General features: G+C 31.7%; 1 protein-coding gene across 1 annotated transcript; it reads right to left on the bottom strand.

Annotated features, from left to right (window-relative positions):
- Positions 1-11,966: 11,966 nt before the first annotated feature.
- On the bottom strand, positions 11,967-17,894 carry LOC118071248 (uncharacterized). The gene is made up of 3 exons (XM_035090294.1): positions 17,581-17,894; positions 13,076-13,197; positions 11,967-12,818 (listed from the first exon to the last, which is right to left on the bottom strand). The coding sequence occupies exons 1-3, from the start codon at positions 17,892-17,894 to the stop codon at positions 12,445-12,447; spliced, it is 810 nt and encodes a 269-aa protein (XP_034946185.1). The 3' UTR covers positions 11,967-12,444.
- Positions 17,895-21,377: the final 3,483 nt, after the last annotated feature.

The raw sequence follows: 21,377 nt of genomic DNA, 5'->3' as shown, positions 1-21,377 counted from the left end.
AGAAAATAGCGTTGAGGATAATAAAATAGCCAATGATTATTGTTAATAATGCGAAATTGTGTTCATAACGATTGAACATTGTTGATAACAAATGATTATCGATCATAATAATATTTGAATAAAAAATTTTTTAATTGTTATAAACAATGACAATATAGATCCATGCAATATATATGGATTCTTCTAACGCGTAATTCTTCCTTTTGCTGAAAAAAAGGTTAATAATAAATGAATTCGAAAGCCTATTCTAGAATGAATCGACAGTTTTTACGTCGACGTCTGTGTGTGTGTATGTACGTATGTGCGATTTTGCGTATCTGCGTTTGTACGTATGTGTATATGTGCGTACGTACGTTCGGAATTATTTTTCGCCTCGATTATCTCAAGAAAAAAAAATGATATCGATGTGGGACCAATTGCATTCAACGAGCAATCCTGTAACTTAGAACTAAAAATGTTTTCAGAAGAATCGGTAAAGCCATTTTTTTGGCAGAATCAAAAAACTGGAGAAAAAGGAAATTACTTGAATTTTGCAATTTATAAGTTATACCATTTTTTAGACAAAATTTTAAGATCATTGCAGAAATATGAATATTTAATGATTGAAATACTTGTATGAATGTATGATGACAATATTTCATCAAGAAAAAAATTTAAAAAACAATATAAGCAATGAAAGAATTTTAAACTCGTGTCAGGATTGAGAAAACAGCATTAAAGACGCTATTATAGTCAACAATAATTGTCAATAATATGGAGTTGTGTTCATAACAATTGAACATTGTTACTAACAAGTGATTATTGATCGTAGTAATGTTTAAATAATAAGTTTTAAATTGTTATAAACAATAAAAATAGAGACCCTTTCTATATATATGAGTACTTTTCACGCATAATTTTTTCTTTTACTCAAAAAATGTTATCAACCGTATGCCATAAATGAAAGCATACTTTTTTCGTGTATAACTATGAAATTCGTTGTAAATAATGAAAAAAAGGATCTATGAGGTACATTCGAATTCTTTTAACGCACAATTTTTTCTTTTACTGAAATAAAGTAACTAACTATATCAAATGAATATAAACAGACTCATTTCGTTTATATGAATTCCATTTGTCATAAAAAATGGAAACGGGTTCTCTTCAAATTGTTTTTTAATTTTTTCGACTGGGAAGTTGGTCGTGTGGTCCTTTCGGGTCGCACCTAGACCACTGCAGAGCACTGATATTTTTTTTTTTTGAGATCACGGCAACTCATGAGCAAATAACCACAATTACGTATCTCTTCTTTACGTTCATGTCCTCATACCGGTATCGATCATGCTGGGCCATTGACTGTAACGACATTATCAGGCAGAGAAGTCAAGACATAAAACTTGTAGGTCTGCATGTCAACTTTTACAGATTATGTAGTTATTGAATATTTATCTAAAGCATTAATTACCGCCTACAAAAGATTCAATTCTCGACGAGAGTTATGGCAGACAATCTATTCTAACTTTAATTGGAGCTGATATAAAACTCAAGAGACTATTCACACCATTCACCAGAAAGCATGAGGTCATCTCTAGATTTGCTATTACCTACGGCATTTAATAGTCATTTAACTTATCTGCAGTACCACACATCGGTGGCAAGCGGGAGTCAGAAGAGAAATCACACAAATTTCATTTGACGAGAACAGTGAAAGAATCTCTTTTACGAGTGAAGAAATCACAACACTACTGACTCAAATAGTAGTCATTCTCAACTCAAGACCTCCAGAGCCAATCAGTGAAGACATTCAAGTACGCACTCCTGGACACTTTCTCATTGTCCGCAATCAACACTGTTCCTAAACCAACAATTTCAGAACTTGCACATATAACTGCTTACCTGCTATTTCGAAGTTTTTCTACAAGAACACGACAACTTAAGTTAGTGCATCCGCCTGGCTGACTGACGAAAGATTTTTTTCCCGGACATGGCAACTCGTGATAATTATTCAATTGTACCCAAGGCAAGACGGGCGCCCACAAGTAACGACGGTAAAAACATCAACAACGCGTTAGGTCAGGCCTATCGTCAAACCAAACATTCTCCTGATGAAGACAAGTTCTGGAGCCCAGCAGCAGAATCAACTAGCAGACAATCATCAACAAATTGCTGATAGCAGGCGGCACGTTGAGAATTGAATAATTTCCAAGTTTGAATTGCCAACTCACAGGAAATTTAGCAACCATCTTGGGACTAGGTTGATAACAAATCGGCTAAATAATTAATAATTTTTAATCTAGTCACTCGATTGTGCTACGAGCACAATCACATTGAACCCAACTTGAGTTGACAATCATCCATTTATCCAGTGACGTAACGAGGTGTACAGTGTATATTGTTTATAGTTAGTGCCAGAATAAAGATAATATATTTTTTATAGATCCTGACTTTCCTAGTTACTCTGATCTATAACAATCTCCCTTAACCTTAATCAGTCAGGCTATTTAAGTTGACTGATTGTTAGCAACATTAATTGGATAAACATACGATATAAGTAATTGTAAATAATAATTGATAAGAACTTATTACATCACATTGTATTCTTGCGGTGATTAGAGAAGACTTAATTGTTGATAACAAAAAAAATCCGTCAGATCATCTAAAGTAAGCTGAAATGAATTAGAGCATTGATAAATCATTAAACAAAATATCATATTTTATTCTCCAACAGCTCCTATAGCTTCACTTTCGATCTTCAGTTGGCTAATTCTTGGTCCAGTAGCGCTAAATCTTTCAGTCAATTCCTATCATATTTATCATGCTACTACAATCAAGAACCATAACGCATTCAAGAGTTGCTAACAAAATTCCAGGTCCAAGAAAAAGTTCCTATGTCAAATCAGCATCATTAATACCCTTGGACCAACAATGTGAAGATTTTGTCAAATCAACTCACTCTAGACACTCATCGGGACGATGCATTGTCAAAATTCCACTCATCTCTCCACTTCAAGCTCTTGGAGGCTCTTATATAACTGCGTATCGATGCTTGAAACGTCAGTTGAGGAGATTAACCAACGAGTTTAAATACAGCAATCTCTATGGACAATACATGACAGAATACGAAGAACTCGGTCACATAGGACCTGCTCAAACAATCAATTAAGAATCTCAAGATATTTACCCATACTTTTTTTCTCATCATATGTATTCGCAACTTACATAACAAAAAATTATCGTGAAATAATGGTTCATCATGAAGATTGGAAGCTTCAACAAATCCTTCGGCTAGACAATCACAACGAAATCATTTCATATCAACTCACAACGCTAACCTACGGCACTAGATCAGCTTCTTATCTAGCTGTTCGTGTGTTACTGTAATTAGCAGAAGATGAAGGCCATAAATATCCAAAGGTAATTTCGACAATCATAAAAGGCAAATATGTCGACGACATATTTGGAGGAGCAGATTGTCCAGAAGAATTAATTCAAGTTGCTGAAGAATTAATCAACTTGTGCACGACGGGCAGCTTTCCTCTTGCAAAATGGCAATTAAATAGCTAATCACTCTCCAAAAAACGTCACAATCATTAGTCAATCACGAGAAAATCCTTCGAAGACTAAACGACGAAAATTTTTGGACTCCAATGAAATTCAATCTTAGGAACATTCACATTCTCATCAAAATTAGTCACTTATTAGTCAACGTATTGAAAACACCTCATTCTTTCAGAAGTAGCTCAAATTTATGATCTTTTGGGGTTTGTGTCACCAATCACATTCAGAGCTAAGATGCTCCTTCAAAAACTCTGGTTACACAACTTCAGTTGGGACGAACCAGTCTTACAATCAATCATCAATCACTGGCTGATCATCAGAATACACTCAACTTCATGAGATCTCACTTCCACGATGGATTCACACAACCAGACATTCAACTGTAGAAATTCATGGATTCTGTGACGCTTCACAGCTTGCGATGGCTGCAGCAATCTACCTCAGAATCCATTTACCGTCCACAAGGCCGAAATCACGTTCATCTGAGCGATCCCTAGGCTAGAGTTAACAGCTGCATTGATTCTAGCGAAACTAACGAAGTATGTTTAAGCTACACTGCACGGAGTGAATATACATTCAATTCAATTATGGACGGACTCTTCAATCACTTATTCATGCATCAATTCAGATGCAAGACGCTGGAAGGACTTTGTCAGAAACAGAGTAGTGTAAATCCAAGAACTAGTTGCGGACGCGCACTGGCACCATATTTCTGGCAAGTAAAATCCAGCAGACTGTGCCCCAAGAGGCATTGCAGCCAATCAATTAAGAGATTACTCGCTATGGTAGAGGGGACCCACCTGGTTAGCTAAAAATCGAGAAAACTGGCCAGTAAATTCACCACCAGATGACGAGGCTTGCAACTCAGAAGATCGTCAAGAAATTTTCACTAGGCATACTGCTACAATTTCACTCAAAGTATTTGATCTTCAACCATTAGAATCATAACCGTAAGACTCATTTTCAATAGCTTATACGTTCCATCGATGAAAAATATCTCTGGCCAGGCATCCATACTTCGTCTCATTCTTGTTGTACTGAAATACGACGCTTCGGAGGAATTTTCTTCGATAAATAAGCGTGGAGTAGCGCCTACAATAAATAATAGATTAAGATAAATATTGTATGAAGAACTCGCTTGTATAGATTTTCGTTTTGATATACGGTTAGTGAACTAAGCAATGCCGATAACAATTAACATTAATAAGCACACATAGGTGGCGAATTCGTTCTAAATAAGATTAAAAGATAATTATAGTGCCAATAATAACGTGTTTATTCTCCTTTCCGTTTCATTGATAAAAATTATTTTTTCATTCGCTTGCCACGTGGCGTCGACGTAAACTTTGAGTTTGTATGTAATAGGAATCTGCCGTTGGTTGAACTCTCTCTGAAGAAGTCAAAACAGGGATGTGGTTTAAAGCAAATCAAGAAATTTTTTTTTTTAAAACGTTTTAAAAAGTCTTTATCGAAGATGAGGAGTGTTAGTTTACTCGAAAATATTTTTTAGAATGTCTTCCATTAATCATAATTAATTCAAACTTTTTTTTAACATTTTGTCTCTATGCCGGAACATACTGAAAAAAGGTCAGAATAAATACATTATACTACAAGCAAGTATCTATATTTTCGAAATCAAAACAAGAAATACGGAGGAAGAGGTATCAAAATTACTACAACATTTATAACATATGACGATTACAAAAAGGTCTCACTCAATCATCAAAATATGTAAAACAAAATATCTTTTAGTCAGTTTGAAACATCTAATTGGCGATGTAATATTAGCATTGAACTCGGAGACGATAAAAGTTACTTTAGAATCGAAAACTAATACATTTTCTGAAAGTAATAATCTTTATTAAATAATTAATATGAATCAATTCAAATTATAAGTTTGAAGTATGCAAAATTATTTAATTAAAAAAAAAATTTATTTACAGAAAACTATAAAATACTTTTTAGTGTTCCTTTTCCTCCCTTAATGTTCTTTTGTACTTCACGAGTTATAATTGTCCTTAAATATTAGTAGCTATAACTTTTTTAAAAGATTGTAATTTTTTCATCCTTATACATTTTCACTTCCACTCTTGAAGTCTTTACTATTGACATTTTGACAGTTATACTTTCTAACTCGTCAGTCGAAGATGTTATAAATTATTACAAGACGAATTTATGTCTATTTGTTAGAGGGTAGGGCACTCTGTCATATCTCCGGCACACCGCAATTAACTCATACCTTTTCCTATGGGTGGAAATTCCTTCTGGTCCAGCTGCATTTTCAACCACCAATGCTTGATGCACCGTCGATAGTCTAGCGCGCTAAATGACCTCTAAAGGCCACGCAAGTACTATCAAGAGCTTGGTTAAGAGTGGCGCAATGATTGGCGAGGGAGCGGAGCCTTCTCGTACAAGGAGATGCCGCTATAGCCGCCAAGAAAAAACGACATAAGCTTACTACGCTAACAATCGCAATCAGAGTACTTAAAAAATTGTCATAGTGGAAGACCGGGAACATCGCGCATTTGATACGGCAGTGACGACGGGGAAGAAAGTAGTTTGTCGGAGAGGACTCTTCTGCTTGGAGGATTCAAGGGTCCCAGGGCGGACCGTCGAGGGCCCAAAGCAGTTTCTAACGCCATGAAGAACGCATCGAAGCTGCGTAAGTCAACGAAAGCCAACATGAATTATTCCATTATGAGCGTCGAACATGGCTTAGTGAGTCAACCAAGTTATAGTGTCATTTATAGGGCAAAAATTGTATCCGGTACATAATAATAATAGTTATATTATAGTCATAGTAGTTATAAATCTATGATAATGATTTTTTAATAAAAGTTGTTTTGATTGCAGTTAAAATTATTACAATTTCACTATAAGACTTCACTTTTTTTTATTTCTTTTTTTTCCTCTCTAAACCACTTGCTGTAGTTTGCTTTCCTCGTGGTCGCCCTTTCGTCATATGTGCTGTTGGCATTTCTATGGTTTTCAAGTTTATTCGGTTGAGCTCTGCTCTTGAATTGATGGAGCCGCAGATGATGATCGTCGTTTTTGTTTGTTTTTATTGATTCTTATAAATGTATCTGAATGTTTCGAGAGAGGCACTCGTAGGACTTCAGATATTGGCATATCAATTAGTTCTAACTTTAAAAGTGGTATTGTCGATCGATGTATGTCCAACCGCTCAAATAATGTACTTTTTCCAGAGATTTTTTTTTTACTGTTTTTTATCATTGATCAGTTCGACGCCTTCCCACATATTTCCATTAATATTTTAGGTACACATTTTTCAAGAGGAACAATTAGAACAGTTATCCATTGATTTTCTGATAAATTTTGTACATGTTCTTGAGGAAAAGAAATTGGAATTGTTTTCCATATGTTTTTAATGAATTCATTTCCGTATGAGTGACTATCGATATAGATGGTTGCGACGGTTTTAATGACTCTTCAAATGAAAGTATTACGAGTTTCATGGAGCGTTCCCAATTATTGACAATTTGCTTGTGTGATGTGATAATTTATTAAAAGGACATCTTAAAGATCACTCCTTTTTAGCCTACACCTAGTGCATTAGCTGGGATGGAGTAAGAGGTTGTTGCATTAGGATTTAATAATAATAATTGAATATTCTTTTAGTTTTAATAAGTTAATAAATGAGATAGAATTAATAGGGATATTTATTTAATTGACAAATTAATTCAAAAGCCAATTAATAATTTATTGAATTAATAATCAAATTTTAATTTTAAATTCATATAAATAATAATTTCACAAACGAGATTGCACTTTCTTTTAATTTTTAAATAAAAATAAATATTAAGACTTACTTTTGATATTTAAATCCAAATTATAATTTTAAATCCAATTTGTATTCTTTTAATTAAATGATGATCACAATTAATTATTCAAAGAACTTTTATTATAAACAATTAACACGTCTTAATATTTTTATTGATAAAACTAAAGTGTCACTTAAAGGACATTTTCGGTTGTTGTTAGCAGGTAGCAACATCCCTTCTTTTTCATTTTTTAATAAATAATAAATTTTGATTGGTTACAATTAAATCAATAATAATTTTTCTTTATTTTCTTTTACTTTGTAATTAAATATTTTTGCAAACAATGCTTCTGACAACGATTGATATTTCTTGCATATTAAATTACATCTGAAGCATTGTTAAACGCAATAAAAATTTATAAGAAATATTTCTTCAAATTTTTAATAATTATTTATAATATCTTTTAAATCTATTTCTTAAATATATATTTTCAAATTTACAACGTATGGGCGCGTAGTGCCACATGACGTGACACCCCCACACTTGGACGATCGTCACACATGAGAATCATGTTGACAAGATGTCACAAAAAATTTAAATTTTTATTTGTATTTTATGAATTATATATATATATATTTATGAATAGGATATATTTTCAATTTATTTCTTCTTTTAAATAAATTTATTTAAGGTTTCTAATGAAATAATCAGAACTTTTTTTTAAAAAATTATAATAATGAATAAAATACTACTATATTGATTAACATTATTCTTATTTTCATACATTTTTTAAAACATTTTTCAATTGAATATATTAATATGACACATTTATCCTCCCATTCTCTCTCAAAAACTTTTTATGCGTTAAAAATTCCGCAATGCATTCATAACATTGCTCACAAGATCTAATATTTAGAATTTTCTCTCCACATTCATCGCCCTGTTCAATTGGTGTACGCGTAATGATGTGTAAGTCTTTATAAACTTTATAATTGAATCTTTCATCAAATACAATTTGTAGGTAACAATTGGTGCACAAAATTTTATCACTCCAATTGTCTATAATTTGAATAAAAATTCTAACAACTTTTTCTTTTAATTTCACACACTTATAGTCTTCTAGTTCTTCAAAAACTTCAGGTTAGTCTCTGATATTTATTCCTTGAACAGCATCCAAACTGACTTCATCGCAGTCTGAATGATCGGGACAAGTTAGATCCATCTTAATTGTGTGTATTAAAAATTTCACTTTAAGAGTAATAAAATGTCCCGCCTTCCCCTGCACTTAGCCACAGGGCCTTTGTCCAGGGTCTGTTTGCACAGTCAAGGCGGTCGTCTTATGTCTTAGGCCTGCAGGTTCCCTAGGTTCCCAAGTTGCCTTGGTTCCCTTCTGAGCCCCGAAACAGTCCCTGTCGATTTCCAATATATATATTATGGTGGTACGAAAGGACGTTATTTCTGCCATTGGAGATTTCGCTAAGCTCCATGGGTCCCCCGGTTCCCTCAGCCTTAGGTAGGCAAGATCTATAGGCCTGGTGTCAACCTAAGCGGTCGTCCCAGTTTCACAAGAAATCGTCCTACCCTCGGAGATTCTACCGGTTACCTCAAGGGTCCTGGTTTTAGACTCAGCATCAGCAAGGCTGTACTACAATGCGGTGTCGCCTGGTTCCCCAAGGGCATCGTGGCGGCAATAGCACTTTTTTGTACTATTCAGTCATCAGCACAATAGCTTACGCCCTTGACTGTCCTCTGAGAGGCCTCCCGCTCATCGTGGTCAGAGAAAAGACTATATTATAAATGGGTCTTGTCTCAGCCGGGAATCGGAGCCGCTACCCATAGTGCGCTAGGCTGGCACCTTACCACTTAGGCCACGATGTCGGTAAAAATAATATTTAGATAGTTATTTTTTTAAAATAATATTTAAATAATTATAATTATTATTTTTTATTTTTAATTATTTTATTACTTTTTTTAAAGATTTTTATGTATTCTGAAATTTTTTATTATATTTGTATAGTATTATCATTTTTTTAGTATTTAATTCAATTCGATATACCTAAATAACTATCAGAAATTTTATTTACTTATAACTTTTAACTTTTATTGCATAATTATTTTCTATAATGTCTCTATAGTATACCCAAGTGTTTGAACAATCTTCACATATATATCCTGGTCTTGAAATCACAATTCTTCTGTAACATTTTACACAATCTTGAACTACTAGTCGTGGTGGACAGAGATGATGCCAATTTTTATCACAATAACTGAATGATCGTTTTCGTTCATTTGATATTGTTTAATAACATTCAACACACAGAAGTTTATTATTATAATAATCAACAAAAATTTCTTCTTCTTTTTTACCAATTTTTAAACATGATGCTGTAATTAAACTTACGTAAAATTTTATATTTCTTCCAGGAATCCTTGGATGAGGAATCCCATATAATAAATCCAATTCTTCTTGTTGTTGCATATATTTTAATACACCATCAGGAATTTTCATCTGCAAAATTTTTTTTAAATATTGAAAGATTTAATGAAGTATATTTGTTAGTTATTTGAAAATTTATTCAGCCATATTGAATACACTGACTGATTTATGTTGCAACTGTGAGTGATTTAATTTTGTTAACTTATTTTCTGTTTCTAATTTTGGATAAATTCTTCTTTCATTATCTCCGGATTGTTGAAATTTATTTTGGTCGATTCTTGAAGATTTTCCTTCTTGATCTTGATGATAAAAATTAGTTGCTTGATTTTTATTTTCTTCTAATTTTGGATAACAAATTTGCGATTGATTTTGTTGATACATAATTTGTTGAAACTCATAAGGAATTGTTGGTGAATTAATTTGAACTGGAGGTTGATCTATGATAACCTCCATTTTTGAATTATCATTTTCATTATTTTTAAAATTATTTTCTTCTGTTTTGTCATTTGAATGAATATTATTACAATTATTATTTTTATTTTGAGCTTTATAAAGAATAAAATGAGTACATGCGTCCCAAAAAGATAATAAAAGATAATATGAGCAACCATAAACATTTCTAATGGCATATCCATGAATAATTGTATCAAAAACTAATTTTATCAAACGGATAATAGTAAATATACCTAGAAGTCCTGCACTTATTGTTCCAAAAGTCACAAACTTCCCCCAAGTTTTCTTCCATGTTGATTCTGCAAGTTTTTCTAATGAATTTTGATCAAATAAATTATACATTGATTCTCCTTGATTAATTGTTTGTCTTCCAGATGAAACACGTGCAATGTTATTTAATATTGCTGGTTTCTCCAAAGGAGACATGATTCTATCTCTTAATTTTTCTAGATTTTGTTGAGAATAAATACCACTTGTAGCTAAAGATTTTGATTGAACATATTTCCATGTTGATTTCGTTAAAGGTTTGAAAATAATTAGTGGAACAACTTCGATAGGTCCAGGTGAAAATCTATACCAAACTCCGTTGACATTAAAAATAGGTAAATATTGTAAATCACAAGTAATTTGCGTTCCTTTTCTCACTAAAATATGTGTTTTGGGTTTCAAAAAGTAACTTGAGTTTCCCTTAACCACTGATAATTCTTGATAACATTCTTCTCTTGGGTATACCGATACATCTACAGCTAAGCATTTAATTATTGTTACAGTTTCGCCTGCTATAATCGCCTTATAGCCTGGCCCTTTCATATAATTATACGCAAATTCATCTGGATTTTGTATAGCTAATGATAAAGAATTCTGTAAAACATTTCGTTCTAAATAACATCTATGAACTAAAATATCATTATATAATTGTTTCATTTGTTTTTGAATAAATTTTTCAACCTAAACAAACTTAGAATTAACATACGTAAATAAATCTAAATTTTCTGTTGTGATACTTTCTTTAATTAATAAATCGTCTTTACTTGTTTCATAAATAAATAAACTTGGATGTTCTGTTCTGATTATTTTATAGCCACATATTATTTCTACTTTTGCCGTGGCTAAAACAAAAGTAATTCCATTTGATTCTAAAGAATAAATAATTTCATGTGATTCTGAATCTTTTTCGACTATTCTGTTTACTTTTCCCGAATATAAAATTTCATATTTATTGAATTGACATTCATCGTGTGAAATATATTCCCGAAAAGTATATCCTCCTTCATAATCGAGACACCAAAGATTTTTTAATGGACAAGTTATTGCTGACCTTAAGTGGATTATATTTGATTCTAATTTAATTTCTGTAAAATATTCTTGTAAAGTAATTTTGACTATTCCTTGAACTACGACATTAGCCCAATTTCCATAAATATTAGAATAATATTCTCCGAAACATTTTCCATCATTCTTGATACTTCTAGCAAGTGTTACACTTCTTGTGGTTGTATCATTAATTTTTAAATCAGTTAAAAATATTTTCCCGAGATATAAAGAACCCGTTTTATGAATTTCAGAACATTTTTTTTTAGAAATTTCATACAAATATTCATTAAAAACCGTTATTTACTATTGAAATATAAGAATGCATTCCACAATGATAAACTGTCCGTAAAATTTCAATTTCACATTGTATTACTTCAGTTAAAAAAATTCTTTTTAATTGTAATAATTGAATGAAAGGTTGAGAAATATTAACTTCTCTTTCTGGAAATTCACAATCTCCAATTTCATTGATTGAAAAGGTGGTTGAATTTACTGTTGATCTTTCACAATCATATCCAATTATCCCAAAAACGGATGTTGGACTCAATAAAAATAAAATTGCAGCGAAAATTATTTTGATAATCATCTGTAAAGTAAATTAATTAGCTTCATTGTTATCACCTATTTGAAAATTAAACTTTCGTGTTTTATGTATTGGTGTTATTTCTGGATTAATAAATGAATATCTCAATCTATTCATATGAACAATTTGTGTTTGTTTTTCAGTTCGAATTTTTACATTCCTCTTTTCTAAAATTTCAAGAACTTTATATGGACCTGAATACTGATCTTTAGTTTTTCCAGGATTAGGTTCGGTAGATATGGTTTAAGATTTTGAGGATTACAATATTTATCATAATATTTCTTTGACGTTTCTTTTGATTGAACTAAATTTTGATATGCTAATAATCTTATTCCATGTTATCTTGTAACTAAATCAATTAAATATCCTTGCATAGTAGGTAATTGTTCACATTCTCTTATAGGTTCACTAGATGGTAATCTAGCTTGTTGACCAAAAACTATTGTGTAGGGTGCACTTTGAATGCCAAAATGATAACTAGTATTATAAGAAAATACTGCTAATTCTATCCAATCATCCCATTTATCATCAATTGATGAATAAAACTTGAGATATTCATACAAAGATTGATGTGATCGTTCTGAGGAACCATTTGATTGTGGATAATAAGCTGTCGTTCGTAACTTTTTAATTCCAGACCTTTTAGCAACAATTTGTAACAAGGCACTCATAAAATTGCGACCCTGATCTGTTAAAATAACTTCAGGTGGACCTAAAATACATATGTATCGTTTAATAAAAACATCAGCAATTGTTACTGCTTGAGTGTCTTTTAAAGGAACTGCTACACAAAATTTAGAAAATAAATCTTGAATTGTTAATATATATTCATTTCCTTTTTTAGTCTTTTGTCTTGCTCCTACAATATCTAAAGCAATTTTCATATTACAAGTAGCTGGGGTATCTGTAATAATCATTGGTTCTTGAATTTGTAAACATATTAAAAAGTTTAAACATGGATGTACGTACGTGCGTGTGTGCGTATGTCAGGTTTTTTTTTCGTTTGGGATATCATCAGAACCACTGATGATATCGACTTCGGACAAACTTCATCTTTGATGTACACTGATAAAAGAATATATTTGGTGGGACTAAATGAATTCATGAAAATTATTTTTCTGCATTTATTTAATACAAATAAAAATTTATTCGTTAGAAATAAATTTCCTTTGCTTAGCAGTTTGATATTTTAATATTTTCAAAACTATTAGAAATTCACACGAAATAAAATGGTTATAATATAATTACTCGTCGCGCTATTGTTTAAAAGAAAGTATTTATTTTGATAATTACGAAACCTTTATTTTTGTTTTCACTAGTAACCGAAGTTATTTTACTATGTAACTGAATATTTGATAATGCTTTACCGTAATTCTTCCTTATCATGGAGCCGAATCACAGTATTTTGAGGGGAAATAAATATTTGTTAGCAGCTAAGAAATCATTCATTGAGCTGAAAAAATCTACAAAATCTACTCTAATTAATAATTTCTTAGCTGTTAACGAATGTTCATTCGATTTTTCTTTTGAATAATATATTCATTAGTTGCTAATACATTATTTTATATAGACGAATCACTTCTATCAGCGCATTACAGTAAAGAAGATCTGAAAACAGTTTGGACAAATTCGGTTTAGCAGTTTTTTTTATAATAAAAAGAACTTAGTAAAATAAGTCTGAGCACACTTTGTCTAGGCTAACACGACGAACTTCTCATTAGTGATTGTTCATAACATATTCATATTGCCATAAATAATGTGTTATTTTTACGAGTCATGTTTTATTATTAATAATATTATTTTGTTGAAAGCATCTGAATCAGTGTGATATACTCATTAGTTAATCAATAAATACAATTTTTAATTGTTTATAACAAAGTCGTATCGTTACAAAGAATGTGAGATTAGTGAAAGTTATATTCGGTTGTAAACAATAATGTCTAGTCAATATTACCTTTATTTTCAAAGAAAATTGTTGTTTATTCGCTTGAAAAATATTTTTAATGATCAATCTGATATAAAAAGAACTCTTCGACCGCATTTGTTCAATTCTCACTCAGATATTCTTTACAATAATATACCGAATAAATACTGATCAAAGTCCATATCGCAATCCGTTCTTGAGATATCGAAAGCGACAAAAATGCTGACGTCCGCATATACATACATAAATACGTCTATAAGTTATTTTTGTCTACCTATTAACCCTTCAAAATGATGCTCTGGACTCATTAGGCCCATTTGAATTTTCTCGCCCAAAAGATACAAAAAATGAAAAATCATTTATTTGAAATTTGTAATAATCAAACATGGAATTATTTCTTTAAGAAAATATTCTTTTTTCAGTGAAAATTCAGCATTATTTATTTTATATCTGCCACAGCTTAGAGAAGGCGAACGACTGTTGGATTATCGTTTTGCTGTCTGCTGTATTTCGGATCGGACATTATCGGATCTTCACGTACTCTTCAGCTTACCTTACTTGAAAATTACGCAATCATGGAATCGTTCAGAATTAAGTTGGTTTTTTACTGTTCTTTCCATATTCTTATCGTGTCCATTAGAATGTGTCAGTCTTATCGCTCATGATTGTGGTACTTCGGCAGTAAATTTACCAACACTTTCATTATAAAACATAAAAAATTGTAATATTTCAATAGTTAAACCTAATTGGTTATGATCAAGATTTAATTATTACAAACAACAGATTTTAAACAAGTTAAAGTTATTCAGTGTCAAGTAAAAATTGAGCGGTCAATTTATTATTGCAGAATGCAATCTTATATATCTTTAGTTTCAAAAAGTCACATGGAATACGTAGAAGAAATTACGAGAAGTGTAAAACATTACAAGAATCTGGGTCATTCTAAGCATATAACAAACTTTTCACACAGATACTAACTAATAGTACTACGGAAAGATATGCACGATTGGCAGGTTCCACTGCCAATACAGGTTCATGTGAAGGTTCTAGTTATTCAATTTATCATGGATCCTGGTACTCCGTAGTAGTTCAAGGCCAAATAATATTTACATTGCAAGACTATACAGCTTCTGTAGATTCGGGACAATTTTGTTTATAATTTGAATGATAAAGTGTATTCTTTACAACTATTGATAATTCGTTTGCACTATCAGTGAAAGGTCATATTCCAATCTGTGGCAGGGCCCCCGGGGTTACATAGATGTTTCCGTTCTTAAGGTATGTCGCGTAACAACGGGGGCAGATTGAAGATTATTTATCATAATCCGTCGTGCCCTATTTTCGTACTGCCCTATATGGTAGTCTGAATGTGGGTATGTCGAACACGCCGAGCGCGAGACGCGTTAGCGACCGCCGACCAAAGCTAGAAAAGTTGGTACTACGAAATGCCAAATTCCAAGCCCTGAGCCTGGGGCTGCGATGTCAAAATATGACATGTAGGCCTAGGTACAACTGGCCAATTGAGGTCGAACTCGTAGTGGTATGTTGTAAGGGCTCGGGCTTGTTACGTGTATTCCTGTGCCTGTTCTAGGTGCAGGTATACCGTCCTGGAAAATGCCATCGCGAAGAAAGTATAGTTATAATTTCCCAGAGTTATGCCGAAAGAGGCGAGGTACTCAATTTCCGTCCTTCGGACAGGGAAAGCGTGGATTCCATTCTGTGGCTATAAAGTAATAAAAACGGAACATCCACAACTCATTATAATTACCAAAGGATCGAATAATTTTTTTTTTGATTTGTTTCACGTACATAAATTCGAAATTTGTTTATTCGGAGCAATATTCACGTACTCAAATGATAAATGTGTACGACGATATTGTTAGAGAAGAGTGTGAATTGAAGCGGAAAATATTACATAACTCACTGGCATTTAGTTGCTATTTCTCCAGCAGACTTTGCTTATCATTTTATGAAAAAATCAGGGTATGTGGCTCATGTTGCCGGAGAAATAATTCGAATAGCAAAATGTGCATCCGCGGACATGGTTAGAAGATAAGCAATTCAATGTTTCTAAGAATTACCAGTTACAAGAGGTAACGAAGATTTATTTATGACTCCGAGGACCCATATTTTAACTAAAAAAGGAAATAGAATAGATTGTATTCCGTTACTCGCCCTCATTGATAATATAAATAAAGCCTAGTATCAATTTTCCTGTCAATTAGCTTCCGCATTAACTCCCGACGAAGTATCGACAAAAACAAATGCAAGTTGGACTTACGTAACCCCTGGTAATTTAGTAACAAATGGGATTTATTCGGGTTCTGATTTAGAGAAATTACAAAATAATATGATGTTTCCTTCGGAAGAACCTGCTGTACTAAACACGATAGCTAGAGGTGCTTCTGAAATAGATTGTGAGATCAAGGTAATTTAATCAATAAATCAATAAATGAAAATGAAATGAGATTAGCATTAGAAAAAGCCTGGAGTAAAGTTTATAATTTTTAATACAATCGGAACCTTTAGTGTAATTTTATTCGGTATCTGGGTAACCTTGAAAGCGATTAAATGGATAATCGATATTATTGTACATGGTTCTGCATTACATACAGTTTAATCTAGAGTTGTGTCTCATAGGTGCAATTTGGGACTCTGTAACCAACTTATTATTGCATGTAGGTAGAAACATAAAAATGTATAAATCTTCTCCAGACGAAGCTGGAATTCAACTCGATACCAGAATGACAGTCTCAAATTGAAAAAAAAAATTGAAACTCACAATGAAAGCAAGCAATTTACTTACTAATCAATCAACAATTATTAGAGTAAATTCATCTTGGTCCATTATTAAAAAATTGCTTTCCTAATTGACAAATCGCTCAGAAAATTGTATATAACAATTGCATTTGTTGTAAATAATAAGTTTGTTATAAAAAATAAAAAAGAAGGATCTATGCAATATATTTGAATTTTTCCAACGCGGACACGAACATCGCACTTGGATTTCTAATGTATACAATATTTAACCATGAATATCTTTACCGCTAAATACAAAATCATAACATACTGTTTTGTTAATCGAAAAAGTCTACTAGTTCTTTTCAACTCATACATAATTACTTATAACATAATCTTTGCTTAGTTAACGATCCATTTGGCAGAAAACCCAAATTTTTTTTAATAACTCTTTGGTCAATTATTTATAATAATTTTAATTATATTTGATAGGAATTATATATAAGGTTATTCTTTGTTACACAGAATTTAACAATGTTTTTGCAATTAAAGGTTTTTATTCTTATTAAACAATAAATACAAGCGTATAGTATTTAATTGAATATTCATAAGCAATATTGTAATATCGACACAGTGCCCGGTTGTAAATACTAGGTGTCAACAGTAAAAATAATTTGAAATTAAGCAACGCTTTTTCTGTTCGTTTTAGAGGCATTTATTGATTATATACACTGAATATTGTTGTTTTATATTCTGATATGTTTTATGTTATGCTGATTATTTGAAACATTTCAGACTTCGACTTAAATACAGCTGCAATCCATGAGATGTTGTTAAGATCTTTACTAATTTCTTTCGTAGATCGTACGTCCAAGATCTTCTAATGCGTAAACTACATCTGCCGTGACAGTTTTTGGCATGCTTGATATAAGTTATTCCGTCACAAATCACATTTTCGAGGAATGCTTCCAAAATTGCACAAGTCTCTTCGTAGAGTAATCCAGAAATACGTTTAACATCACCTCGGATAGCGAAACGATTGATTGCAGGTTTCGTGATACGTTGGATGTTGTTATGAAGAAGATTTTCAATGACGTTTCGCACGTCCTTTTCCTCCCTTTTCATGTCTATTAATAATGAATTACTAGAAGTTTTTTTTTTAGTAACCTCAAAACAAGACAGAAAGACTAGTCTAAGGTTTGTTGAATAATTCACGCATAGAATAAAGAGTGTATCGGTGCTAGAATCTCAGTCTGTTATCGATATTGTTTAGTCACTATGGAGTATCATTAGAGAAATTGTAACAAGCAAATATTGTACTATATATGATTGCTGTCCGAGATGGAATTGAAGTTGACTCGTCACTATGCATAAAGGAGTTTTCGATTAGTGAAGTACCGTTTTTCAACATCTACTTTTATTTTAAAATAAGATTTATCAAAAGACAACAACAATAGCGGTATATAAATAGATATTGACCGATACGAATAAAGGGGAAAAGGATAAAATTTTTTAAAGAAACCTTTTCTTTTGTGGCAGTGCAGGTGCTTCCTCGATGATAAGATAAACCTATACCAAAAATACAAAAAAAAAGTATTATGTATTTTAGACAAATTACTGGAAAATTTACGTTTCTTCATTAATTCCAGTACTCCAGTTTAGATAGTGTACAGTAGTAACTAGTGACTAGTAACTAGTACATGTCGATTCAAAAATTATGCGTCAAAAAAATGATCTAGCATTTATCAATGCTCTAAATAATCTAGCTCTTGGAACTATGAAAACTGATGACATAAATTTAATTAAATCTCGAGAAATTAAAAATATTAACGATATTCCAGAAACGGCCATACGCTTGTACGCTACTAATAAGAATGTATCATCTTATAATGCTCAGAGAATTTCTCAATGTAAAAGTAAATTATTTACTCAACTGCTCAAGTTGTTTTCTCTAAAGACATAACCGAAGGTGAAAAAAAATTATATGACGATCAATAAGTAAAAAAGCAAACAATGTTGCAATTGAATTGCCTAATGTTATTCAATTATAAGTTAACATGAAATATATGATAATTAAAAATATCGATGTAGAAGACGGTCTAGTAAATGGTGCTTGTGGTATTTTGGAATATATATCGAATGTCAAGATGCTAACATACCATCTACACTATGGTTAGATTTTCATACACCAAGAGCTGGCATCAACATACGAGCTCGTTATCGTAATTATATGACAAAGAATAATATAGATAATGTTTTAACACCAATAGAAAGAATATCGATTCAAACTAGTGTGGCACGAGATGATAAATACGAAATTTTGAAAAATCAATTTCCTATTATACCTGCAGAGGCAATAACTATTCATAAAAGTCAAGGTCAGACATATGACACAATATGTCTAGATTTTACTGCTCAAGAGAGGCGAACTTTATCGATGTTGTATGTTACCCTCAGCCGTGTCACCAAATTAAGTGGACTATTAATAATTGGTAAATTTAAATTACCAAATGTTTCTGAGAATTTAAAGGTTGCAAATTCAGCGCTGGTTGAATTAGAACGTCTGAGATCTAACAAATCGTTGGAACTGTCATACGATAGCTTAGAGACCGTCATAGGAACAAAAATAGTGTATCGAAATGTTGGTACATTACGAAAAAACTTAAGTTATATAATTTCTGATACATGGTATTGGCGAGCGAATATCTTAGTATTCAGCAAATCTTTGACGGTGAAAAACGATGAAGTTGACATTAAAAATTTCAATATTGTTTTGGGAATCGATCGTGATAAAAATAATCATGGACTAAAATGCTATGTAAAGAATGGTGTACCGTTTTTCAGTATTATCATCAGAATATTCTTATAGCAGTACGAACATGTGCAACTATTTGCATTAAAAGTCGGAAATTGGTATTTGATTAGTGGCTACAAATCACCTAAAGCAACAACAATTATGTTCAAAAAAACAATCGATTACATTTTACAAAAATGGCCTTCCAATAGTCTTATCCTATTAATAGGAGATTTTGATTATGACATCATTAATTATAATAACAAAAAAAATAATTCCCTGATCAATTGTTTGAAACGATATCGATTATTATCGAAATTGCCACCAGATAGTATTACTACATTATTGAATACACAAATTGATGTCATTTTTTCTAATATTCATAACTTACAATGTGGAGTATATGAATCATATTTCACCTATCATAAACCAATATATGCTATTTATGATGCTAATATTATTGTGCATGCCACTGACAATTCTAACAGCACTAATGTAAGTAGCACAATTACAAATGACAATTCTAGTGAAATGACAATTAGTAACGATATTAGCATGGACTGTGATAATAAAAATATCAATGAATTTCCAATGGATATTGATAATAATGATATAGATAATAATCAAACTAAAAGCATAATGAGTAACGATTATATTGTATCAAACGATATTGAGAATGTCTATGACAATATAGATGATAATAACATACCATATGATTTTGATATTCCAATCGCAGAATGTCAAGAAGTGTCTCATTGTAGATTTTATTTATAGCGGTAATATTGGTGTCAACATTGTAGGTCACTGGATTTGTACAAAATATGGCGTTCACATCTACGACAGTTTAAATAAGAATTACTTGGAAAAAGATCAAATAGATTAATTAGATACCTTGTACAGATTTAATAAAAGGTTTATATTCCATAAAGTACAGGAACAAAATAATGGTATAGATTGTGGAGCATTTTCAATCTATTTTGCAACATTATTGTGTTATAAAAAAGAACCAGAGAACCAAATGCCATATAATGTACCAATTATGCGTAATCGTATAGTTCGAATGCTTCTGAACAAAAAGTTACTACCGTTTCCAAATCATCGATATGAAAAATAATTTAATGATAATATTTACTTGTAAAAAGTGATAAACACCGTGGACCATCTGGACTGAAGCAAATAAATCTAGGAAAGATGTACATTCGAGTATTTAATGATGATCCACTTACAGTATGCTCGTAATCGCTGAACATTTACTACTTTACACTAGTTACTGTTCACTACTAGTTTTTGTTTATTATCCTAGACAACCATTACACGATAATAGGATAGTGTCACAAGATAGTAGCAGGATGGGCACACAACTCCACGGCTGCTCTTACGGCCTTAAATTAATAATAAATAAATTCGAAAGCCTATTCTAGAATGAATCGACATTTACTAGTTACTAGTCACTAGTTACTACTGTACACTATCTAAACTCGAGTACTGGAATTTATAAAGAAACGTAAATTTTCCAGTAATTTGTCTAAAATACATGATACTTTTTTTTTTGTATTTTTGTTATAGGTATATCTTATTATCGAGGAAGCACCAGCACTGCCACAAAAGGAGATCAAAGAACGGTTGTGAATATACGTTGTCAACAGGTTTCTTTAAAAAACTACATCTCTTTTTCTTTTATTCGTATTGCTATTGTCGTTTTGTTTTAATAAATCTTATTTCAAAATGGAAGTAAATGTCAAAAAACGGTACTTAACTAATCAAGAACTCCTTCACGCATATCGATGAGTCAACGTCAATTTCATCTCGTCAGC

Source organism: Chelonus insularis, unplaced genomic scaffold (assembly GCF_013357705.1).
Source record: "Chelonus insularis isolate UGA/USDA-ARS -01 unplaced genomic scaffold, ASM1335770v1 contig_76_pilon, whole genome shotgun sequence".
Classification (NCBI taxonomy): Eukaryota; Metazoa; Arthropoda; class Insecta; order Hymenoptera; family Braconidae; genus Chelonus; species Chelonus insularis.
Note: the sequence above shows the minus strand (reverse complement) of the source record. Positions and strands in the feature narration are given on the sequence as shown.